The sequence below is a fragment of the Harpegnathos saltator genome, unplaced genomic scaffold (assembly GCF_003227715.2).
Source record: "Harpegnathos saltator strain DR-91 unplaced genomic scaffold, Hsal_v8.6 scaffold718, whole genome shotgun sequence".
In the NCBI taxonomy this organism is placed as follows: domain Eukaryota; kingdom Metazoa; phylum Arthropoda; class Insecta; order Hymenoptera; family Formicidae; genus Harpegnathos; species Harpegnathos saltator.
Genome location: NW_020230558.1, coordinates 17,673 through 44,148, shown reverse-complemented (window position 1 = coordinate 44,148; position 26,476 = coordinate 17,673). Strand labels below are relative to the sequence as shown.

Genomic DNA, 26,476 nt, shown 5'->3' with positions numbered 1-26,476 from the left:
ATGCGGTTAATCGCGTCGAGAGACGTGCCCGTGCATTCGTAATTACGTTCCGATCGGAAGTGGTACGTGCGTTTTAACTTTCATTAAATAACGTACTCGCGCAGAGTGCTTAATGCCGCTTCATTATCGTTAATCATAAGACAGCCCGCGGCAAAAAGTTTGGATGCGAGCGTTGGTGTCTTTCGAGCGCTTTTTAAATCGGGCTTCGAGCTGAAGATTTCAAGACACCTGCCTCCATAGTGTTAGCGTATAGCGCCAAGTTTTTTACAATGGCACGTATGATACAACGATAATATGATGTTTCAAGTTGTCAAGCTGACTGATTAGCCGAATAATTAGCAGTGATAATGTGTATTTGCTTATCCAAATATGCGATGCGGACGATGAAAAAATGAACTGGGCCCAGGAAATGTCGAAGTCTTGTAGAAATCGTAATGTACGCGTCGATTGATTGAATCTCAACGACAACTGAATTGTTCATTATGTAAGCGTTCGGTGAAGTCTCGCGTGCAATCACCACAACATGTCTCGGAAACGCTAATAGTCTCACGGCAACTTAGTGCATCATATTTTACATGTGAATGGTTCGAAAGTCCCGCTGACCGTGTTTAGCATAGCCGAGCGAGTCGCGTCAAACATTATTGCGCTCATTACGGCCGTTCAGTCGGTGGTCATTAATATTTTCACCTTATCGTTTGCCGCTTTACTGCCATTTTTGTCTACGGAAGTAACTATCTTGCCTTAATGGCGCTCGTACCTAGTACCGACGATTTTGTAATCGTTTCTCGATTACGTTCCTCTCCTCATTCGAGTTCTACTCCGAATCATGTCGCGATATTAGTGTTCAAAAATCAAAACATCGCTGTTCTATCAACAATTACGGCAAAGACCGTTTGTCGAGTCTTTAAAGGTACGAGGAGTGCTAACTGCCGAAAAATTGAAAAAGGATTACAAATCATGAAACTGCAAATTATTAAAATAGTATATAAATTTCCTTCTTAGAGATGTAAGTCATTTAACTTTTTCACAGACACAGGTTCCATTTTAAAGGATCCACTCAAATATTTCAGAAACACTGCGTTAAATCGAAAAATGTTTCAGACAAAAGTTCTATAGTTTCAAGGGGGACATAAGACAACTATATCATTTTGTTTACTGATGGCGTTACTTTCGAGACATTCACTGATCATTACTTTTCTTAAGTAGAAACCCCAATTTTTTATTATATTATCTTCTTCTACCAATTAATTTGAATAACTTTTGTCTGAAATATTTTTCGCAATGTGATTTAACGCAGTGTTTCTGAGATATTTGAGTGGAATCCTTTAAAATGGGACACCCTGTATGTTTAGATATGCGTCTAATTTTTTTCTTTTTAATTCGGGCATTGTCGTCAGAGCATTGTATAATGAGCATTATTGTGAACAAATTTCGCCACAAAACCCCACATTAAAAGAAAGAAAAATTTTGTCGTGTGATTAGCGAATGTCACAGTGTGTTACTTTCGAACGAAAAATCGATTTCTCCTGACTTTAATAAATTCGTCCCTGAAGAGCTGAAGATGGGTTTCGCGATGTCTCGTCGTTGATAATAACGTGATCGCGACGAGGCGCGTGATCTCACGCGACAGGATAATGCTTCGCGCTTTCGGCAATGCCACGCAATGCCGGGGGACGCAGCTGCTTATCCCGGCATCCGCAGCTCCTCCTGGTCGATTCGCCGCGGGTTTTATGTGCGTTTACGCCCGATGGGCGAGCGGGCTCGCGGATCCCGAATTAAACGCACCCTCGGATCTAATCTGAATACGATCGCGTATGGGCCGGCGGGTGGGTGACTGCGCACGAATAAACGCTTAATTCGAAAGGCGAACGTATGAATGGACCCACGGCACTCGGATAAAGACCGGCGAAGCGCGGTACGCCTCTCTTCGTTTGTACACCTTGTGCTGACCAACCGTTGCGAGAGAGGTCCGAGTTTCTTCACCCTTCCTCGACGGCCGGCACTGCCGGCTTATTTCCCGAGCGATACTTACTGCGGTGAAAGTTTGACATTTTCTGAAGTGACCTATTTTTACTATTTCCCGCCGAGGTCCAAATTTTAATTAACTAGATGTTCTCTTTGTTTGTCATTGTTTACCAGAAACTAAGTAATTAAATTTCCTCAATGAAGGGCACAATTGATTTTTTCGGACAAATTCGCCGTGCGATCTTGCTTCAGCGATGCGAAAGAATTTGGCGATTTTACAACAGCCATTTGTTTTCCAAATGTGACTCCTTTGGATGAAATAAGATGACCTAGCTAAATGCAGTTTCCACGTCGCGAAATCCATCGGAGGGTCGATCAGTGCGATGGCGAGAGCGAGAGTTTGTCCGCTCGAGTATGCAGATGGCAGGTGAGGTTCATCCCTCATGCTCATCAAGCTGCCTTGCCAGCTTTCGTTTCTTTTTCGTTTCTCGAAGCCGCGCGTCGCTTTCCCACAGGAGCGCGTCGAGGCGCGCGAATAAATTAAAAGGCTCGCACGAGCTTCTGTCTCTCTCATCACGCACCCCACAGGCACAAACATACACATATACACACATGCACACAAAGGAGACGACGAATCTCCCCATCCGCATTTTTTTGTTCTAAGTGATAATCCGGAAGGGCGATGCTCGGCTGCGCCCGCGCGCCCCATCCTCGTACCTGTTTTCGCTATCCATCCCCGATGACCTCCGGCGTCCGACGTATATCGTATGCGTATCATCGTCCCTTCGGTGCGACATAACGCGAGCCAAACATGAGGAAATGAAGAAATGAGGAGAAGGGTGAGAAAAAAACCGACTGGAGGAAGGAGGAGAAGGAAAAAAAAGAAGTTGAGACCTCGGGAAGAACTCCGTCGGCGCGCTCCTGTTTCCTCTCTCCCTCCCCCCTCCTCTCTCTCTCTCTCTCTCTCCCTCTCTCTCTCTCTCTCTCTCTCTTTCACACCGCTCCTTTCTCGGCGAGTTTTTGCCTCCACCGTGGAGGACGTTCTTTCGACTTTTTTGCGACCATGGGGACCCCCGCGAGACGACGACGGGGGCAACTTTTTATCACTCTATTCTCGGGGCCGCTGCTCGATCTGCATGAGTCACACGCGAAGACATTCGCATGTTCACGTCGCGGTGCGAAGGACGACGGTGTCCTTTCGAAAGAGAGAGAGACAGAAAGAGAGAGCAGTCTCACGATCGTTTCCTTTAACGATGACTCTGTTGGTCGTTCCGATTTTATTCTAAGTGACAATTCTCGAGCGAACTTCCCACGCGAGGAAGATAACGGAAGAGAAGGTGTGATAATAATGAGGCGATTACTCAAGGCGAATCTATCTGATTCATTGGTTCTCGTTGCGTGGTTCGATCTGCGTAAGTCACAAGATACCGTTGACTCACGGCCGTTATCACGCCGCCAGTATACCAGTCGACTGTCTAATGTTTAATGAGAAAACTTAATTCCTAAATAGTTTTCAGAGACAAATTCTGTCATTAGGCCGTTGACTATACGTTCCGAACTGTATTCGGAAAAAGGTGGCCGAACCATTGAAACTTAGCGCATACTTGGTTGCAAAACAATGGACATGATGAAGCAAGGAACACACCAAATTGTCACGATTGCTCTTAATCATCATAATTTGATGAATGCTTTACTTAATTGTGTCTAAAGTGTCTTGCAACCAAATATAGTGCATTAGAAACACCGTTAGATTAAATTGTCCAACCGAATTATGTTACGCAAAAACAACTTATTATTTTACAAGGACACTTCTTCCGTCGTCCTCGTTTAAAAAGGTCGGCACACGTGTAGCTTTTGGCGTTTTTTTTTTATTAATTATTGATCACTGATTGCCTTTCAATCATAGACATATGCTAGTTTAACACTCGCGCGGCATAATGGCCATAAGGGCTCCGCGTCGTGTCTAGTTGTCTCTGCTGGTTTCACTACAGGTGTGGATACAGATTAACGTTGACAATGGACACGTCGATTACTTCCCGCAGGTGATGAGCTCGTCCACTGAAAAAAAGGACCCCTCGGTCTTGCAGGTCAACTCTTTCGCTTCTATGGTCGAAAAAGGGTCTTCCGTAAGAAAAAAAAGGCATTTATTCAGAGGATAATCTGTGGGAAACTGGTTTTTCACGGTCTCTCAATAACATTTTCATTCAAACAAAAGTCTCCTGTCATTTTGTCTACGTGAAATTTAGGACGGAATATTCTCGTGTCTAATGGACCCGCGTATTTTTTCGAGGAAAATTCCATTTTTAATACGGGAGATAAACACGCACGAGCATCAGTCACAGACCCCGGTCGTCCCCGTCGTATAATTAATTCAATTTGCCCCTTTTCGGGCGTTATTAAATCACGCGACGACATTTTTGCGAGAGGCAAGAAGAGAAAGTCGATCGTGTTACGGTCGCCGGAGTGACAGATTCAACACTCACGACTATCTCCGAAATGTCCCGAAAATCCGTTTGCATTCTAATGAACTTGTCACATAACTTTTTGCTGGATGTTTTCGCGGTCCGATATTGTTCGGTTGACCTCTAAATTCCTCTGCTTTTTTATTTCGCGCCTTTTATCTCTCTCCTCGCGGTCATCGCACTTTTTACGCACCTGCGTATGTCAGAGTCGATAAGAAACAAGACCGTCGCACGCTGTCAGTGAATATTAACGACGCAGCAACAATATTAAATAGCGAAGATCTATTAAACACCTGCTGCGTAGCTTTTTTTTTAGTAATTATCGCCTTTATCGCAGATTCACGCACGAAGTGTGTCTTGTGATTAAAGTGTGATCAGCGTTGGTTTTGATTAGATTATAAGATTTTGACTGCCACAGTGGTCACCAATGATCAATAATATCACTGCGTTTCATTAATTTACGTATAAAACGTAAACAAATGCAAATATTAAATTAAATATGTAGAGCCAATGAAACGAGCTAACGAATGTATGCAACGCGAATTGCGTCATTTTATCGCATCTTTAGCGATTAAAACTGTCGAATCGAATATTGAAATAGTTAATGCTTGTTCTTTGAAATTTTATCGAATGTGAGAGGAATAAAACGAACATTTCGCGATGGTGTTCTTAAAATGGCGCAGATTGTACCTTGGGTGAAGAAATCGACCGACCTCTCAACGGAAATCGCAGAACCGCATAGAGAGTAAGGCTCACCCTTCGTCGAGGGGTTGGGATTTGGGCCGTACCCTTTGGGATTTAACATTGCTCACTCCACCAATACCGATGATGATTTCGAGCAACCTCCATTGAACGATCATTCAGCGAAAACGGTAATCATCCTGCAGGCCGACTGCCGAATCTCACTCGTATCGCGTTCAACCCTTAAATGCGCGTATCATTGCTTGCTTTATCATTCCGCTGTTTTTTCGATCTCTCGTTAATCGAGCGAAAACCCGCTTCTTCCAAAAGCATGCTTCTTGTTTCTCTTTCTCTCTCTCTCTCTCTCTCTCTCTCTCTCCCCCCCCCCTCCTTCTTCCTCCGAGGGATGAGTCGTATGTCGTCGATCGTTCTGAAGGGAATTTTGAGAAGGCGATGGAGAAGCCAGGAAGAAGAAAGAAAGAAAGAAGCAGATCCAAAAAAAAGCAGAAGAAGAAGAAGAAGAAGCAAAAGAAAGGGAAAACGAAGAAGACAGAAAACACACGACAATACGATAAACACAAGGGACGAAGAGAAATAGAGAGAGAGAGGGAGAGGGGAAGAGAGAGAGAGAGAGAGAGAGAGAGAGAGAGGGGGAGGAAGAGAGAGACAAAGAATAAAAGGGGTAAGGAACGACAGGCGCACGCGAGGGGTGGTGCAAAGTAGCACACGGGGTATAAAAAGAGGGTCGACGTAGAGGGCTGTTGCAACGGAGAGCGGGGTAAAAGGACGCAAGAAGGAAGGATAAGGAGCGAGCCCGAGGAGCAGCAGTCCGCGAGAAGCAGCAAGAGGGAGGATGACGACGGGGGCTGGAGGGGAGGGAAATATCCGAACGGCGGCGAGTCAGTCCATCTGCCTGGTGTTTTGTCCATGCCCGGGAACGGAGGAAGGGAGGAAGGGGGCAGCTCGCGGCGGGCGCGCGGGGCGACAAAAACTCACCTAACCCTTCCTTGATTACAATGCCGGCAAAAAGCGAAATACTAACCGCCGCCGCGCCGCATCGCGTCGAAGAGAGGAGAGGAGAAGAGAGAGAGAGAGAGAGAGAGAGAGAGAGAGAGAGAGAGAGAGAGAGAGAGAGAGAGAGAGAGAGAGAGAGAATAGAACAGAGAGAGAGAGAGAGAGAGAGAGAGAGAGAGAGAGAGAGAGAGGGAGGGAACGAGGAGGACGCGCGCTCCTAAGAAACTAGACTCGTTTTTGCGCGACCAAAGAGGCAGCGGAGGAGAGCCGTTCCGTTCGTTCTCCGTGAAGTATCGGACAAAGAACGTGCACCACTAACTTCCCCTGCCCTGTCCTCTCGCCCGCCACCCGCCTCTCTACGGAATCTCCTTGGTTTCATCGCCCATGTCCCGGGCGCCTAACCCGCCCCCGTCTACCCCACATCTCTCTCTCTTTCTCTCTCTCTTTCTCTCCTTCGTCTTGACCTCTTCGCTCTCCCGTCTTCCTTCTTTCAACCCCTTGCCTAGTCTCGTCTTCCCATCCTTTTTCTTTTCCGCTCCATTATCTCTTCTCGTTCTCCTCGTCCACCTATATTTCGCGTACACCTCGGATATACGCGACCTTACTCGTTGATGTTCTATCCGCGAGATTCGCTCTTGTTTCCGCGGCTCGCATCGAACGAATCGATAGTCAATTTCGTCGCGATATTCGATCGCACGGACGAAACGGGCTGCCATTTCTCCCGCGAGCTCGTTGAGTCGAACAGCTCCGTGGAGTTCCTTCCGACCTGAGAGCTTCGGGATGAAGTTACGTTCAATTAATACAAGATACTTGAGACGAAGTTCCGATAATACCTAAAATTAGATCAGGGCCAAAATTAGTCTGGGAAAGAAATCATTTCTGATCTTGCGAGAGAAACCGTACCTGAAGTATACTTTGCATGTGTCTCCAGACCCCGAAGATACACGCACCAGCGACACGCCGAGAATCATCGTCGGACGTGGTCCGATGCGAGCTAATTAGCTCGCAGAATCCGCGCGTTCGATCCGTTGCGTCAAACGCGTTGCCGCTAATTGGAGTTAATTCCGTGCGGATCATGTATCGTCGCATCTCCTCACTCGTTGATAACTTTTCGCGCTGCAGACGGCGCAAGAAGCGCGCGATTATCCGACGGCGTAGCCGTCGGTCGGTGCCGTCTGCCGCGAATATCGCGCGCCTTCTTTCGCTGGAGGAAAACGTCATAAAAATTGCAGCGTGAGCTCGTGACGAAATTGACATGGTTCGCCGACGTCGAGAGTTTCTGTCTCTCTCCTTCTCTTCTTCGCTCTCGCGATCTCCACGAACTATCGCGACCTTGATCGCACCGATATCCACCGTTCGTGGCGCGACGATCGACAATTTCCGTCGTCGCGAGAGATTGTCGCGGACGTGTTAATCGCGCTCGAATGCCTTTGAAAGTCGCGGATCTCGCGGAATTATCATAACGGTCCCACAATAATCATTCTCGTCGTCGTCGTCGTCGCCGCCGACGCCGTCGCCGTCAATTCGACGTCGTCTCCCGTGGCGACAATTCGGTTCTGCCGCGCGGCGGGACGTCGTCACGGTGATTTCCTCGGGAATCATTTTCTCGCGCCCGCGAGCAATCAACGCGGCCGTCGTGCTCGTGCGCACCAAGGTGTGAGGATAATCTCCAGCCGACGACGTTCCTCTAGCGGGAGATTCGAGACGCTTTTCTTTCTCCGCTGTGCGGTTGCAGCTAAACGCACGAGGATGCAGGCGAGTTTCTCTCCGAAATTCTGCGATTTCGACTTCGATCCGATCTCGATCGATCGAGTTACACGCGGCATGAACGCGTAAACGGGGTAAACAAATTCGCCTTGCTCCCCTTGCCTCTGCGAAATTTCTTTTGTTCCACGATGCGCGCCATGGTCTCGCTTTCGTATTAATCGCCGATCGAACTTTCGTCTTGTATACCTTTTATTATTTTTTACTCCACGCTTTGCTTCTCGAAGCAAACAGTAACGGCGACTGCCGTGTGTATCCGCCTACCTCCCTGCGTGACTCACTCGCTATCTCTCGCTCGCTGCTGCACTTTAGGACGATATAATTACATAGAGAACATACACGTGCGCAATTAAAACACGCGCGCGATTCCTCCTTCTTGCGCGCATTCATCACGTCATGCCAACTACAGTGATTATATGCGTGCATCAGTGCGTCCGCAGAATTCGCGTTCGCCTCTGATTTAGCCTCATGTCCGTTTTCTTTTTCGGTCTGACGATGGCTGGGACGAGAGGGTGGATAAGATAGTGAAGGGATCCCCCGGAACTAGTCTGGTTCTCCTTGCGAATCGCGCGCGTTTTTCTTCATCTCGCGCGAGCATCAAGCGGGTTAATTCCCGACACAATGATCGTAAAACATCACATTCAAGGATAGAAAACAATAGTAAAAGCCGCCGACGCGGCGGCGTAGTTGTCGGACGACAACACGGCGCGACTGCTCCGCGTCGCGCTATACGGGGCTATTCGCAGGGAATTTATCCGGTCGCGTTCGGAATTCGCGTTATCCTCCTTTTCCGCCGCTGCAGCGGAACAAACGAGCTCGGCCATTCGTCGTATACTACTGTGATCAAAAAGTATCCAAACTTTATTTTTTAAAAGTCGCGGGTAAACTGTAAATCAAATCCGTTTACTTTCTTAAGTTGGTACACATGTCCTTCACATTTAGTGAAAAAATTATGGCGTTCCTTCAAGCCGTTTGAAAGCGGCAGTTGTTTATGTCAGTGAAGATTGTTGTGCACGGCGATTTTTACGATGTCGAAAAATATGAAGCAAAGAATTTGTTTGAAATTTTATGTTACGAACGAAATTTTGTTCACAAACGCATTCAAAATGTTGCAAAAAGCTAATGGCGATGATTGTTTATCGAAAACAAGTACGTTTGAGTGGTTTAAGAAGTTTCAAGAAGGACGAGAATCCGTTGAAAACGACCCACACTCTGGAAGACCATCACCGTCAACGGATGACACTCACATTGAAAAAGTGAAAGAATTGGTGCTCCAAAATCGTCGATTGACTATGCGAGAGATAGCAAATGAAGTTAGAATATCATTTGGATTGTTAGCACATTTTGTCCAATGTACTGGACATGAAACGGGTCGCATCGCACTTGATTCCGAAAAACCTGAATTTTCTCCAAAAAAATAATCGAGTGTTGGTGTCGTCTGAGATGATTTCTACGATATCCAGAGACAGCACATACATGAAACGGATCGTAACTGCTGATGAAATATGGGTTTACCAATACGACGTCGAAACAAAGCAACAATCATCGGAATGGCGTTTGGAAAATGAAGTAAGACCAAAGAGAGCTCGCCGTTTGCAGTCAAAAGTCAAAATCATGCTCACGGTTTTTTTTGATTATCGCGGTGTTGCGCACCAGGAATTCTTCCCAACTGGTCAAAAAGTCAATGCAAAATACTACTTGTCCGTCAAGAGGGGTTTGCGCGAAGCAATCCGTAAGAAACGACCGGAATTGTGGGAAAACAACTCGTGGATTTTGTATTACGACAATGCACCATCGCATACCTCGACACTTGTGCGTGAATTTCTGACAAAAAACTCAACGAATGTCGCTCCGCAAGCACCGTATTCACCAGACATGGCCCCCTGCGACTTTTTCCTGTTCCCCCTATTAAAAAAACCACTTCGCGGACAGCGTTTCAAATCGATTGAGGACATCGAAGAAAAATCGTTGCGTGAATTGAAGGCTATACCGTCTGCCGCATATGAGTGATGTTTCCAGGACTGGATCAAACGCTGGCATATGTGCGTTGCAAGCAATGGGGACTACTTTGAAGGAGCCTATAAGAATTTTGATGATTGAATTGTAATTTTGATTTTTAAAAATTAAGTTCGAATACTTTTTGATCATTTCAGATACTTTTGATTGAGTAGTATGTATACAGGGTTTACAAAAGGTCTGAAACTCTTAAAAATTTCAAAAAATATGTATTTAAAAAAAAAATGTTTCACAGACAAAAGTTGTTCAAATTAATTAGTAGACAATGATAACATAATAAAAAATTGGGGTTTCCATTTAAGAAAAGTAATGATCAGTGAATATCTCGAAAGTGGTGCCATCTGTAAACAAATTGATATAGTTATTTTATGTCTCCCGTGAAACCATAGAAATTTTGTCTGAAACATTTCTTCTAAAAATACATAGTTTTCGAAATTTTTAGGGATTTCCAGACTTTCTGTGAACTTTATATTACTTTTTCAAAATGTCTTTCTTCATTTGTATTTTGTATCTTCAGTTTGACACGCTTGAGGCGATCAAGTTTCAGCGCGCTCAATAAACAACATATCTACCTATCTACAGTTTTTATATTTAATTATAATCACCTAATTGTTGTTCACATCTCGTCGTTCATACAATATCTCTGCCAACAGCTATTTTCGAAGCCAGCTATTTTTTTTGTTACAACAAAAAAAGAATTTTTTTTCTTACATCAAAATAATAGTACTCGTTCTGCCCAATTTCCGTTATAAAATACTTAAGGCAGTGTCCTGGTTTAAAAGGCGAAAAAATCGGTGATTTTCGGGAATTTTTTCAAAGAGAATGAAATAATCAATTTCTGTAAACGTTTAGTTACATATTAATATACATTTTAGTAATACAAAAAATTGTTTATTGTCAAATTATTTAAAAATGGGGCGGAGTTGTTACGTGATAATTAAAGCGTCTCGCTCCGATTGGCGGGACAAATGGAGCTCGTAATTTTTGTCTAAAACAAAAAGCCAAAAGTATTTTTAATTTAAATGTATTTTTATAGTCGATGAACTAAAACAACTAAGAAAAAAGCATAAAATCATACAAATGTATGAACTTAAGCGAAAAAGTGACAATTTTAAAAGAAAAATTTTACGTTCTCTATGCAACAGAAATTGTTTAAATTAAGTTTTGACCGTTTTTTTTTTAGTTCATTTAAGATGATTAACAATACTCTAGAGAATAAACTTTGGTTTGGGTCGATAGGTCAAATAGTTTTTTGTTATCTTGCTCGCCAATTTAGTAAAATCACAAAACTAATATTTCGAGAAAACGCGAGTTAGTTTTCGCTAGAAAACAATATCAATTATTCGTTACTTACAACAATCTAATCTTAATCAGCTATTCCAGGTCCATATAAGAGTCTTTCAGATTGTTCAAAAAAATCTTGTTCCTGCATTTCCTACATGGTACGTGCCTCCTTGCTGCTGCTTCGTTGGCGCTGACCTTCTCGTGTAATTCGGCGCGCATCGTATAAATCAACGAAAATCTTACATTGCTGGCCAATATTGAGTTCCAGCAAATTCATCATAATTAAAATAGCTGTGTAACCTTCGTTAAAAATGCCTGCAGCAATGTAAGCAGCCAATTCTACGATTTTAGCGCCCGAATTAAGGTGTCTTGGAGCGATGCGCCACACAGTAGAGTTAAAACTCTCGTTAAAATTCTGTGTATGCCCGCCCAAACATTTTGACAACAGATCGTCCTTGCAAAGATCCTTATATTTATATTATCCTTATATTATAGGTTGCGTGAAAAGTCCGCGGAGCGAAACTGAAATAAAGAATACCTAATTCTACAAATGATTTTATTCTTCAATATAGTCTCCATTAACTTCAATACACTTGGCCCAATGGCTCTCCAATAATTTTATTCCATCGTGGAAGTGTGTTTCTGAAAGGTCTGCGAAATATGCCTCTACGGCTGCTATGGCTTCTTCATTCGACAAAAAATGTTTTCCACGGAGGAATTGTTTCAGGTTTCGGAACAGATAGAAGTCGCTGGATGCCAAATCTGGCGAATACAGTGGATGATCAAGCAATTTGTACTTCAATTCATTGAATTTAGACATTGACAAAACACTTGTGTGAACAAGTACGTTGCTTGGTGAAAAATGATTTGTTTGTGCTGCAAACCAGGTCTTTTCTCACGAATTTTTGCGTCCAATTGACCCAAAAGATTACAATAATATTCAGAGTTAATTGTTTTACCTTTTTCCAGATAGTCAATTAACAAAATTCCTTTAGCATCCCAAAAAACTGATGCCAAAACCTTTTTTGCCGATCTTTCATGTTTTGTTTGCTTTGCAGCTGAACATCCAGCTTCAGTCCACTGTAAACGTTCCTGTTTCAATTTAGGATCATGGTGATAGATCCAAGTCTCATCCATAGTTATAAAACGACGCACAAAATCGGTTTTATTCTTCTTAAAACGATCCAAATGACGCTGAGAAATTTGCTTTCGAGCGAGTTTTTGTTGAATTGTTAACGTATACGGCACCACTTTTCCAAACACCTTTTTCATTTGTAATTCTTTATGCAAAATACGCCGTACCCGTTCATCTGAAATGCCTATGGTATGAGCAATTTCACGCGTAGTCACACTTGGATCTTCAGAAACAATAACATGTATTTGCTCAATGATTTCTGGTGTTGATGCGCTTTTTGGACGTCCACTGCGTGGATCATCTTCAATGCTTGTACGACCACGTTGAAACTCAAGTGCCCGTTTACAAACCATTGTTTTTGAAAGAGCAGATTCCCCTAACACATTTACCATCTCGGAATGAATTTACATTGCCTTTAAACCTTTTTTAACAAAGAACTCAATCACTGCACGCTGTTTCAAATTTTCCATTGCAAACAAATATACTGACACGTCAACTTCAATTGGCTTGTAAACACAGAAAGAATTGACAGATGGAAATGAAACCTAACCTAGGTTCATGTGAAGAGTGATTCTATATAATCGACTACAATTTATAATTCTACCATTTACTTACAGATGCCGCTCCGCGTACTTTTCACGCAACCTGTAGATAGGCGTGATATGTTTTCCAACATCCGAATGAACTGGTGGCGGGTGCTTAAAAGATTGTAATTGATCTGTGTCTTCGGCTTGACGCCACTCACATCAACTGTCGGCTCCTTCAAGACAGTTTGCATGCCTTGGTTTCATATCCGTTGAGCAATAATGATCTAATGTTGCCATTATTGCTTTTTTCATACTAACAACGGAATCCACATTTTTTCTTATAGCTAAGCCGTAATAGTTTGTTAATCTTTTAATAAGTATGTCTGTCAGTTGTCCCTTTCAATCAAAATATTGTTATATAAACCATTTTGAATCTTTGCTAAGCATTATAAAAAAAAAGCTAAAAAATAGGGAGAGCGGCTAAACGTTTTTCTAGCTGCGCGACACTTATCTGCTCTCGGCTCTGTAACTTTCGTAATACGTCCCAACAGTCTTTAAAACTTTGGGAACATATTTTTCAATAGTTAAACTATCGATTTAAGCAAAAAAAAAATCGATTTTTTGACCTTCTAAACCAGGACACTGCCTTATAATCCCTTGAAATGCAGTAGAACAGTTCTGGAAAATGAGACGATCGCTACTCCAGATCATTAAGATCGCAAAACAACGGTCACTCCACGACGTCGAGAATCCACGTCGGTGACGGGGACGCTTCTTCTTCTACCTCCTCCTCCTCCTCCTCCTCCTCCTCCTCCTCCTCCTCCTCCTCATCCCCCCCCTCCTCCTCCTCCTCCTCCTCCTCCTCCTCCTCCTCCTTCTCCTCCTCCTCCTCCTCTTCCTCCTCCTTCTCTTCATCGGCGGGCGCGACAACCCCCTCGCCATTGGCGCTTTTTTTCGCAAGCTCGAAAAGCGCCGGACGAACGCGACTGGTCGTGCACCGTCGCTCACAGGGAACGCGTGCGTCCCCGCGACAACAACAACGACATCGATGACGATGACGAAGACGAAGACAACGACGACGACGACGACGACGACGACGAGGACGAGGACGACCTGGATAGGTAGGGTATATGTACGCGTCCCACCGGCAGCGGACACGAGAGAGCCCCCGGGGGTTCCCAGGGTGCAGTGATGCCACGATGGGATCAGGTTTTTCCCGCCGTCACGACGCGCCGGTCTCTCCGCCTCCGGAGCCCCCGTTCGCGTTCCGGGCCGACAAAAACAAGCCACCCCGTGCCAAAAAAGTCGTTATGTAAATGCGCCGGCCTAGGCCACGCCGGTGTGCACCGCCGGTCACAGGTATACGCACCGACGTGTACGCCAGGGTGAGCTACTACACGACGCGCAATTCGATCGTCCTGTGACGATCGTCAGGTCTGAAGACTGGAAACGTGCGGGGGTGAAGAAAGAGAGATAATTAAGAGGCCGGGGGGTTTCCCCGAGGCGGTCCTCCTTCAGGTGGGGATCCTTGATGAATCGAAACGAAGAGCTCGTTATTACTAATTCAACAATTTGGCTTAATTGTTTGTGCCGATGATTAATTTGACTGGACGCTAAATGTGACAACGGAAGAAAAAATCGGAGTGATTCAATAGGATCTTCGAGATCCCCGAAGCCAACTGGAAGTTTGAGATTTAAGAAAATGAAGAAAAAAATTGCTCTTGATGCTAATTTTAGCAAAAAATTATCGTTACCAGCTGAGATTCTTCGGAGTTGCAAAGCGTTTGAGACGAAGTAAGAGAAAAGAAACATCCCGTTAAGTATAATGATATCTGTTGAGATGCTGAAATCGTACGGCATATTTCGCATGTCCTGGGTAAGTGCGCCTCTAAGCGCACCTGGCGCGCAATCCTCAATTTAGGTCGAGTAAATAAATGCAGGATGAAATTATTAATAAATATAGTTAATGCGGCGTGAAGTTGATGATGAGCGCGGACGATTGCGCGTGGTTTTATTTTTTAACAAAAGCTCGATCGAAGTGTCGCCGCGCGGATGACAGGCTTCGGTAGCTGATCAACAACGTGTATATCACATACGCGCGGTATTAATAAGGTCATGAAAACGAGAATAAGATGTCAGCCACGGCGATTATAAATAAATTGCGAGCGACAATAATAATAAGAGCGCGACGGAGGAGTGGGACTCTCGATGAAGAGGAAAAAATCGCTCGCGGGGGAAATCTTTGGCGTTGGATTCCCCACGGCGACGCCACCAAATCCAAGGAAAATTCTGCCGAATCTTCGCGCGAAAGCGGCGAGTGTTGCATGACGTCCTGTGCGGCTTTGTCGCGTCTCTTTCTTCGTCGTTTCCAACAATTGCATCATAATTCGCGAAGAGAATGTATTTATCGTTTCAACAAATGTATAGTTCACTAGAAAAAATTGAGTGTCATGACTGATCCAGGGTTGGGAAATAACTCGTTACTTATAACGAAGTTGCAGTTATTTTTTTTATAACTATAACATAACTTCGTTCCTTTTCTTCTATCTATAACTGTAACTTAACTTGGTTACATTTGTTTGATAACTAGTAACTAATTTAATAGTCACTTTAATAGCTACTTTATACATTTCAAACTTAAGTTTCTGGCAGACTAGCACAATAACGCGACGTGCAATGGTTGATATTCAATAAGCATATGGTTATTCTGGCTGCATTCGGAAAATGTGCTATCGTATCATCTATCTTTATCGTTCATTGGATGTAAAACAAGGATAAATGACGCAATAGTGCTGATAGTCTCCTCTCTGAAAGCAATCTGTATTTCTTTCAAAAAAATTGTACGCCTATTGGACATTTCAGTCGCGCGTCGCTTGTCCTTATTTGTTAATATAACCTGCGTTCAGCACGAAGTGCGCTGCGTGGTTTCAGTTATATAAAAAATTCAAGCAATAAAGAAAACATATTTCTATCTTCGGGAAAGGATTGTAAAATGCTATGGCTAGCATATGCAGAAATATTCGAGTTACAGCAAAAACTTGGAAACGAGAACAACTGGGCATTTCTTTGTCCAGTTGTTATTAATAGTCTTAAAGGATAAATACGAATTATTTATTTAAATTAATGAATCTACTTTGCAAAAATTATACAAGGAATAATATAAGAGGAATAATACAATAATCAACAAACTATTGGGTTGGCAACTAAGTGATTGCGGATTTTAAATAAGAATGAAAATTCAAAATTTTAAATTTGCTTTTTTAAATTTTTTTCAAAGCATGTATGCGATACATTGAGCTTCTCTGCAATATCATGTGTTGTGCTATGACGATCTGAATCGATAATGGCCTTGATATGGGTCTCATCGACTTCAACTGGACGGCCAGATCGTTGAGCATTTTTCAATGAAAAATCACCAGAACGAAATCTGACAAACCAATTTTGACACTACTTTTCTTTCAAGGCTTCATTCCCATATATGACACATAACTTCTTGCTTGCGATGCGTTCTTGCCTTTTCGGAAATAATACAATAAAATATGTCTGAAGTGCACGTCTTGCTCTTCCATTTTTAAATTGGGTTAAAAACAAAACTAAAGAACTAATTGATATAATTTTTGTACGATTCATTATTTTCTAAATAACTATAACTGTAACACGTTGTTTTTAAAGGTCGGTAACTTGTAACTATAACTAGTTACTTCTTCAGTGAAAGAAACTATAACTGTAACTAGATATTTTTACAAAGTAACTTTCCCAACCCTAGACTGATCTTAGTTGAACGAATCTGAGTCTTCCTCTTCTGCAGAGGAAACAACCAAATGGACTCGAAGATCAGAACCGAAGGTCGATCGTGCGAATTCCTCCTCCTCGCCTTAAGAACATATCAAAATGCAGAAAGTGGGACAAATTATTCCGAAAAGTCATTTGGAGATTTTGATTCTTTGAGACAATGCATGTCCACTCGCGCGTCCTCGAAGATCGCGCACTCGACCTGCCGCGACTACAAGAGTAGCGCACTGGTGACGCGCGCTCCTTTCTCTCCCTTCCCATTCGCTCTCCCTCTTCTCTATCGCCTCGTCGAGCCGCGATCCCGCTGACCCGCGCGACTCCGAGACAGTGCTTTCACGTAGACCGTTTTTTCGCGGGGCGCGCGGATCGCGCCAGAAAAATCCCGCGGAACGAGTCGCCACCCCGCCATCGTCGCAGCAACAGCCGCCGCCGTCGTCGTCTTCGTCGTCGTCGGCGGCGGCGGCGGAGACTTATTCGCGGGCCCGAGAGGAGGCCGCGTGCACGAGCGTGAGACCGGGACCCGGGCTCGTAATAAGACCCGTCGGCCAGTTTTTTCAACCCCTCTCGCTCACTCACTCTCTCTGATTCTCCTCCTTGCTCCTTGTACCTTCACTCTTTCTTCGGGTTTACCCTGCGCTCTCCTCTCTCTCCTGCCTCCCCCTCCCATGCCCGCCGACGTCGGCACACCGGTATTAATTTATACGTGGTACGTGTGTGCACGCTGCTTTTTCTTGCAGTTCCTCGAAATTTGCAAGAAACTAGTCGAACATTCAGGCGGCTGGCTCCTCGCCTGGATTCGCGCGATCGTGCCGGCACAGTTGCGACGATGACGATAGCCATCTGGTGGGATGAGGGTCATGCCTATCGTGTGACATTGGAGGGGTTGATATTGGAGAAGTTACGATTAGCGACGATATTTTTGGCCGAGCGAGAAGAGCAAGAGTATTCTCGAGAATTTCTTCTCAGTCAATTCCTTTAATTGCTCTTTAATTGTTAAATCTGCCTCTCTACTCTCTAAATTTCTTGAAATAAAATCTCATTAAAAACGAAGGCAAAGTGGCGGTGTCCTCATTCGAAGCAACAAATACTGCCGCTCGAAGTCGCAAAAGTGAATGTTTCATTCGAGTTTATTTACATCGACTAGATTTTAATTTCGTATGAACGAATGTTTCAATCAATTGGAACGCATGTTCTGTGACGGTGAAATATTAGGTGAGCAAAAAAGTTCTGGGCTTTTTTTTGCAAAATTCAATCTTTATTTAAAAACAAACCAAAAGATGTTAATCAATGAAATATTCCCCGTCTGCATCGATGACCTTTTGCCATCTTTCGGGTAGCTTGCGAATTCCCTGATGATAGAAGCTCACCGGTTTCGAGACTCTAAAGTCATCTATGCATTTTCGTATCTCTTCAAGTGTGTACACGAAATGTGTATCGACCAAGTAATGTTGCAACGACCGGAATAGGTGATAATCGGAAGACGCCATGTCTGGACTATATGCCGCGTGCGGAAGAAGTTCTCAGCCTAACGCTAAGATATGGTCCTAAGTCGCTTTCGCAACATGTGGTCGGCCATTGTCACGAAGCAGGATTACTTTACGACGTTCTTGGCTAGTAAATAACCTCTTTTCCTCCAACGCATCGCTCAAACTGGGATCAATTGTTGTTGATAGCAGTCTACCATGATTGTTTCACCTGGCTGTAACAACTCATAATACAATACACCTTTCCAATCCCACCAGGCGCAGAGCAGAACCTTCTTAGCGTGGATTTTGAGCTTTGGCGTCGATGTCGAAGGTTAATCAGGGTCAAGCCATGATTGTTTGCGCTTGGGGTTGTCATAAAGAATCTATTTTTCATTGCCTGTAATGATTTTGTGCAGAAAATCTTTTTTCCGAAACTTTGAAAGCAAGTGAGTGCGATGTCACACCGTCGATTTTTGTTGTCTTCGGACAGTTCATGCGGAATCCATCTGCCTTCCTTCTAAATCTTTTTCATTGCAATAAACGTACGGAAATGGCTTTTGCCGCGTAACGCCAAATTGTTCTGCAAGCTCCTTTTCAGTTTGTACAGAATTTATATCCAGCAATGCTTACGTTCGTCCGTTTCGATCTTTTGAGGACATCTAGCACGCGGTTCAACTTCAAGACTGAAATCTCCTTGATGAAATTTTTGATACCACCTTTTACACGTAGAATGACTTACAGCATTCTCACCATATGCAGCACAAATTATCTCAGCGGCTTCAGCAGCATATTTCTTCAGATAAAACGCGAAATGGATGAAAAATCGAATACGCTTCTTTGTTATTGCCATCATGAATACTACTGATTTTTGAAGTTATGTGCGTCAAACGCTAAACCGCATAACATTTTAAAAGGCCAATGCTTTAAAACCGTAAAAGGACGGGAGAATAAGTAAAATTTAAATTATGGTTTTGCTTGTATGAAATCTAAAGTCCAGAACTTTTTTGCTCACCTATTACATTAGATTCAATTTTTAGTTTCGGATATAGAAATATGATGAACGTGTACGAGTAGTATCTCGTATTGTCTCGGAAAGAAAATTAATTGACACCTGCAAAGCGGTGGGACACTTTTCTGAAGGATTGTAATATCGAAATCCGGGGATATCGATTGTCTGAAGTATAAGCAGTATGTTCTTCACTGAAATGTTATATTTATAACCGGTGGTCCAGTTATAAGTATATCACTACAATCAATAAAGTCTCACTGGAAGGACCAGTTAAGAGTAGCAATTGTTCCCATCAGTGATGCAGCTTGGCCATCAGACAATGTCACCGCACGCAAAGCGCATGGAAGCTACTGATTTCACCGCCACAAACGTAGAAAATCAGATTTGGTACAGCACGTAATGAACCTGCGAAATTATATACAGATTTTGCATTGAAATCTTATTCCCGCTGGTCAGCATCGCGAACCGATCGCATGATCGTTAGCATCGGTGTCGTCGCTATTTACGCGCTATTTACGTTATTATTAGATGTTTCTCGACGTCTTTAACGATTTGTGACTTGCAGTGGTGCAGACGTCTGTGCCGCAAAACGAAGCCGAGTTGCAGCTGTACAGGGTGATGCAGCGCGCCTCGCTGTTAGGATACTACGACACGCTCCTCGAAATGGGTACGTGCGCAACGAGAACGTAAATTACAACCCCTAAATATTCGAGTCTTAATAAATTTAGTCTTGATAAGTGTTAAGTCTTGATTCGATTTCGCATTCAGTTGAGTCTTCATCAAATTTAAGATTTGCTCTCAACTAAATTTTGGTCTCTTCTTACGGAATTAACTCGCGGGATGAAATTTAAATTTAAATTCCCCCCTTTCTCTATTGATGAAATCTTCAATTATACGTTGTGCACTGTCAACAGGAGGCGACGACGTGCAACAGTTGTGCGACGCCGGCGAGGAAGAGTTCTTGGAGATCATGGCGCTGGTCGGCATGGCGAGTAAGCCGCTTCACGTGAGGAGGCTTCAGAAAGCCCTGCAGGAGTGGCTCACTAATCCTTGTAAAGTACCACTCTGTGTGCTACATCGAATCTTCTAAAAATTTCGGGTCGGTCCGCCGACAACTACCCTCCTTTTCGAAAAACCTCCACTGACCCGAAATTCAATCGTCCCTACATCTCCGGCAATTTCACGGTTACGAGTAAACAAATTATGTATCTCGCAGCGTTGTTCCAAACGCCGGTGGTGCCGACAAATACCGCCACCAAGAGTCCGGTCGCCGCCGCCGCCGGCGCCGCCGTCGGCTTCGCGTGCGCGAGTCCACGGCCGCAGATACAGAATCTGCCAACAGGCTTCACCGCAACCTCGCAGACACCGTTGACGCCGTACGTGTCGACACCCCATGTGCCGCTCACGCCGTTGCCCTGCCGGAGCGCCAGTCCAGTGGTACCAGCGGTGACCAGCGTGTCCGCACCGGCACCCTCGACGACCTTCCGTCAAAGCCCGAGCCCGAACACGCTTTTACCTTACGCCACCTCGCACAGTCCCAATGTGCTGCAGGTAATTAAAGCAAGGCGATTGAAACTTGATCGGGAGGAGACGCATCACCAAGATCCATCGTTGTCGCGTACCCCGACGCGTTCACGATTCGTCCATATACTCTTTGAACTTTCTCGATTGAAATTCCGCTTGAAAAGTGGAATGACAGCTGAGTCGCTCGAATTCGAGTGACTTCTCACTCATGTGAAGCGAATTCCCCACTCTGGGTAGCGATCGTGGGTAACTTCTAACTGAAATGGAATCAATAATATCATATAATTAAATGAACAAAATAATAATTGATTAAATGGAATAGCACAAGTAGACATAGACTCTTCTTCAAGAAAACAAACGAGTTCGTTTTTCACTCTTGGGAAAAAAGTAACACAATCGCTATCCTAAGATGGCTTCATAATGATCACATTGTCCGCTAAATAAATAAATAGACATGTGACACTTAGCATTTTACAATGGAGGTTAATTTTCGCTAACAACGTTCTTTCATCTTTGCTTGCCTCGTCAACGTGCCTGCTCATCTTTGCGCACATTTTCAGGTGGGAACGTGCGAATCTTCGTGCGGCAGTGGCACTACGCCGAGCCCGAGCGGTGGAGGTGGCGGTGGCGGCGGCGCACCTGCGAGCCCGACGCAACCGACGCCGACCCTTCTGCAGTCGCAGGTGCAACGGCTAGCCGAAGCCGCGGAGAGACTCGTCGCTACCATAAGGCCCCTCGATCCCAAGCCGCACAATGTGAAGAAAAAACTCTGCAAGAACCTAGAGGTGAGTCGTTAATTTCAAAGCGACGTCGGCCGTCGGACGTGCCCGAAATACGGAGCAGATCTCGAGGACTGTGCCTATGTGAGTGTGTACGAGCGGCCGTACTCGCTTTTAATTGTGTTCCCTAAGAGGAGGCAAAGCGACATGCGTCATTGTGCGTCGTTCATTATAATTGCCCGTGACGGAGGACTTTTGGGCTTTCATCGTTGATCGAAATTTATCTCTGACAGGATTCCTTCGCCGGACAATCGATACCGCCAGATCTTTCAATTTCTACAGGACGTTTTCTGCCAGATTTTAGCGAGACTCGTTCATTCTGGCATTCAACGCGTTGAATTCGCATATAATTCCAATAATGCGTTCGCTCGTACTTGAAATTTTCAGGCATAATTCTAGAAACTTTTATTCAGCGCGAGATATTCTAAAACATAGACGACTATACTTGGAACACATTACAGATGGTAATGACGATGTCCGACAGTGATCCGCGCAAAATGGACGAGATCCGGAAGTACGCGGCGATTTACGGCCGATTCGATTGCAAGAGAAAGCCGGAGAAGCCTCTCACGTTGCACGAGGTGTCCGTGAACGAGGCGGCGGCGCAAATCTGCAGATTCGTACCTGCCCTCCTCACCAGGAGAGACGAGCTCTTCCCGTTGGCACGTCGTGTCGTCAGAGATTCCGGCTACCATTATTCCAAGAATCAATAGTGAGTCAACGATAATCTGGACGGTATCGTCTTCAAAGCGCGATGTTGTTCCAGGGTTGGGAAGTGAACGTGTTGCTTATAACGTCGTTATTATTAAAACAAATTTTTTCACCCGGCAAACACTAATTCAGGGTTTCCCATCCTCTTTTGTATTTCACACCCTTAAAAATTTATTGATGAACCTTCGCATCCCCTATAAAAAGAAATTATTCGTACGTTTTATGGTAAAAATTAGTTGTTAGGGTTTTAAGGTAAGAAGTTAATTTATAATAATTTATTATCACATGGTATTGTTTTATAGAAATTAATTATCATTTTAATATTATAAAATTATTATTATGGTATCAAGCTTCGCATAATGATACGTGAAATGAATATACAGGGTGAGGAAAAAGTCCCGGAGCGGTAAAATATCTCGAAAACCAAGCGTTTTATGAAAAAAATATTTCGAACAAAAGTTGTATGATTTCAAGGGAGACATAAAACAACTATGTCATTTTGTTTACAAATGGCACCATTTTCGAGATATTTACTGATCATTACTTTTCTTAAATGGAAATCCCAATTTTTTATTACACCGTCTTTTTCTACCAATTAATTTAAACAACTTTTGTCTGAAACATTTTTTTATTTGCCTAATATTTTTTGAGATATTTAAGGGAAACTTGACAGCCTTTTCAATATTTAACTTGCGATATCTCGCTAACTATTTGTCGAAAGAAAAGTGGTACTAGACTTTTCTGCTCTATTTGGTCTCAAGAATATATTGTTACAATAGCGTCCTGACTTTTGTTAATTTGATGATTTTGAAATTTCCAAATGTCAGTAAGTTACTAAAAGTCAGGGTGCTGTTGTAACAACATATTCTTGAGATTATAGAGAGAATAGAGCAAGAAAGTCTAGTACTACTTTTTCTTTCGACAAATAGTTAGCGAGATATCACAAGTTAAATATTGAAAAAGTTGTCAAGTTTTCCTTAAATATCTCAAAAAATATTAGGCAAATAAAAAAATGTTTCAGACAAAAGTTATTTAAATTAATTGGTAGAAAAAGACGGTGTAATAAAAAATTAGTGTTTCGATTTAAGAAAAGTAATGATCAGAGAATATCTCGAAAATGGTGTAACATTTGTAAACAAAATGATGAATAAGTTGTTTTATGTCTCCCTTAAAATCATACAACTTTAATCTCTTAAAATCATATCATCATCAATTCCCTTAAAATCATACAACTTTTATTCGAAACATTTTTTTCTAAAACGTTTGGTTTTCCAGATATTATACCGGTCCGGGACTTTTTCCTCACCCTGTATACGTACAGATACGTAAAAAATATATAATTTTAATAACATTTTTTTTAATTTGATGCTAAAAATGCCGGATTATTCTAGAATTCATCTTAATCATTATTAAGTACAGTCACTTTGCCTCGCACCGTCAAGAATATTTTTTCGTGTCCCCGGTTGGGAACCCCTGCACTAATTCATAATAACATCCCAGTGAACACAATATTACATGTAACGTGCATGTTAGTTGTAATTTCCTACTCAACAATATAACTTTTATATAACACATATGTTATATACATGTGTGAGTAGGAAATTACAACTAACATGCATGTTACATGTAATATTGTGTTTGCTGGGATTATATCAATGTTATAATCCTTCATTAAACAATGCAAGTGCAACATATATGTAAAAGTTACATTATTGAAAATTATAAAAATCATGTTATGTTGCTGTCAGTTAGTGTTTATTGAATGGTAACAGCGTTACTTCAATGTGAAATTTTTATTTAAATGACTTTTAAGGACTAACTTTCCCAAGTCTGGATCATGTTCCGAACAAGTAGTTTATAACATCATTTGAGAATCAAGAGACGCAGAATTCAAATGATTCCGATCACTTTTCAGCTTGTCGGTATCGCGGACGCGCGAAAACGGCGAGGACACCGACGGTGAGCGCTCGAAACGTCGAAAGCTCGAACTGGAGGGTGAGGGTGAGGACGCGACGCAGGTTAGATCACCCCGGCCACAGAAATAGATCGCACATAATCGCACTGACCTGGCCACGCTCGCATGGTCGTTAATCACTAACCACACGCCCGCCATGCATTAACCACCCGCACTCAATCACGAAAACGCGTGAAACAGAGGACGGAAAAGGTCAAGTATAGTTGCTTGCGAATGTACGTGTGCGATTCAGCTTGTCAAAGGTTTTACTTGCTTGCTTGCTTGCTTGCTTGGGTGGCGAGAATCAAGTTCGATCTTCGTTGCTTGTCGATCCGCTTGATATTGTCCTGTAAAAGGATGCGAGAAATGACAGTCTCATCTCGTTTACGTATTCTTTCTCCGTTGATATTCTGAGTAGTTTCTTTTTCTATTTTTATGAATGCAATTATTCTCAATTAAAAACGAATCGTTCGCGTTTTTTCCTTGCCTACAGGAAGGAAAAATATCGGTTGAACTAACATGACAACGGCATAACCAAAATGCGTTTATTTGTGCCATTGTCACGTTAATAAAACCAATATCTTTCCCCATGTGCGTTGCACGTGCTGTTATTAAATCGTTAATTCGCACTGAATTACAGCATTTTCTGTAAAAAGCTGACGTGAAGTTTGCTTGAAAAATTGCATGTTTGATCGAAATAGCGATGGAAACTTTCGTTCGATTGTTTCGTTGCTGATTCGGTCGACACGACCTGCGCGGATTCTACGCTTCGCACCTGGTATCCCAAGTCGTGTTCAGCTCTGTTTGGCTGTTTATGACGCTTGTATCTATCCCTCCTCTAAAACTCGTTCGTTTCGTCCCTTCTTTTACGCTCCCGGTTTGCCATTTGTACTCTCTGTAGCAGTTCACTGTTTCAGGAGGAGTTGGACCTCCGCTGTTCTGGCACGGACATTAATAATTCCATTCCGAGAAGACACAGATCGTCGAGGTGATTATTCTCATTCGCCGAGACTAGTCCTGAATGTATAATATCTTCCCCTGTACCAATTAAGAATATTTAGTGGTAAAAAACGATTGTAGTTAATTCAACGATTTTATATATAATTAAAGTCAATATTATACAATGGAAAGATAAATTTAGATGTACACTCAGAGGCAGGTATGGTGTCCCCCGGCGATGTCGTAAACGCCTGTAAAACAATCGAAAGCGATGACAGGCATATACGCATACGCATATGGGCGTACTGTAGAGCGCGAGAGAAGTTAAGAAGGAGAAGTGGTGGGAGACGTTCCGATGTTGCATCCTTATCGCATGTCCCACGATCGAGAGAGAAAGTATTACCAGACGTGGTACGGTTAATGGTGTCCCCAATAGCTGTCTCACTCACTCTACGCTTGAATGTAGGGAATATGAGTGAGACAGCTATAGAGACGCCACGCTGTCTCTATAGGTGTCTCGTTCGCTCTAATAGCCATATATCGCGCTTCCCTCTTTTCTCATTAGCAGAAATGCCGATTAAGGGAATCCTATCTGTAGACCAGAAAAATAAGCTATTTTCACGAATTTTTTTTCGGAAACTAAGCAGACGATTGATTTCAAACTTGATAGAAATAATAATATATGTTTTATTGATAAGAATAAATTTTTATAGCGTTATATGAACAATAATGTAGCAAATACACAACAAATAACGTGACGTGTTTAGACGCGCGCCGTTTTACGGTTCCTATAAAATCTCGAAATATGGTGGACTGGGACAAAAACGCAAGTAAGATAAAAATGCTACTTAAAATGTAGGCTCCGCTCTTGAAAATATAAAAAAAAATTAGGAGACTCTTAATAATAATAAAAATTACAATTATAATAACGAAACGCTATACAGCATCTCCTGAAACCAGAGAAAAAACCTTTTTTTTTATATAAAAAAGTCGATCGATCGACTTCAGCATGTAGTTACATATTCGAAACACGTCTATCTATCGTGTGAACTAGCGAAATTAAAAAATATTAATTTTTTATATGCACCGCGCTGTCTCTATAGGTGTCTCGCTCGCTGTAATAGCTACGTATCGCGCTTTTTTCTTTTATAACGCTATAAAAATTTATTCTTATCAATAAAACATATATTATTTTCATATATTCTTATCAATAAAACATATATTATATTTCTATCAAGTTTGAAATCAATCGTCTGCTTAGTTTCCGAAAAAAAATTCGTGAAAATAGCTTATTTTTCTGGTCTACAGACAGGATTCCCTCCTTAATCGGCATTTCTGCTAAAGAGAAAAGAGGGAAGCGCGATACATGGCTATTAGAGCGAGCGAGACACCTATAGAAACAGCGTGGTGTCTCTATAGTTGCTTCACTCATATTCCCTGCATTTAAGCGTAGA

The 26,476-nt window shown here is 42.9% G+C and overlaps 1 protein-coding gene across 1 annotated transcript in view; it reads left to right on the top strand.

Moving 5' to 3' along the window:
* nab (NGFI-A-binding protein homolog) overlaps window positions 1-26,476 on the top strand; it is a 34,644-nt gene that overhangs the window by 5,548 nt on the left and 2,620 nt on the right. Inside the window, exons 2-8 of the mRNA XM_011151392.3 lie at window positions 19,681-19,782; window positions 20,030-20,167; window positions 20,332-20,666; window positions 21,200-21,424; window positions 21,880-22,130; window positions 24,045-24,147; window positions 25,001-25,071. Coding sequence (XP_011149694.1) covers window positions 19,681-19,782; window positions 20,030-20,167; window positions 20,332-20,666; window positions 21,200-21,424; window positions 21,880-22,130; window positions 24,045-24,147; window positions 25,001-25,071 — 1,225 coding nt within the window. The remainder of the gene's footprint in view (window positions 1-19,680; window positions 19,783-20,029; window positions 20,168-20,331; window positions 20,667-21,199; window positions 21,425-21,879; window positions 22,131-24,044; window positions 24,148-25,000; window positions 25,072-26,476) is intronic.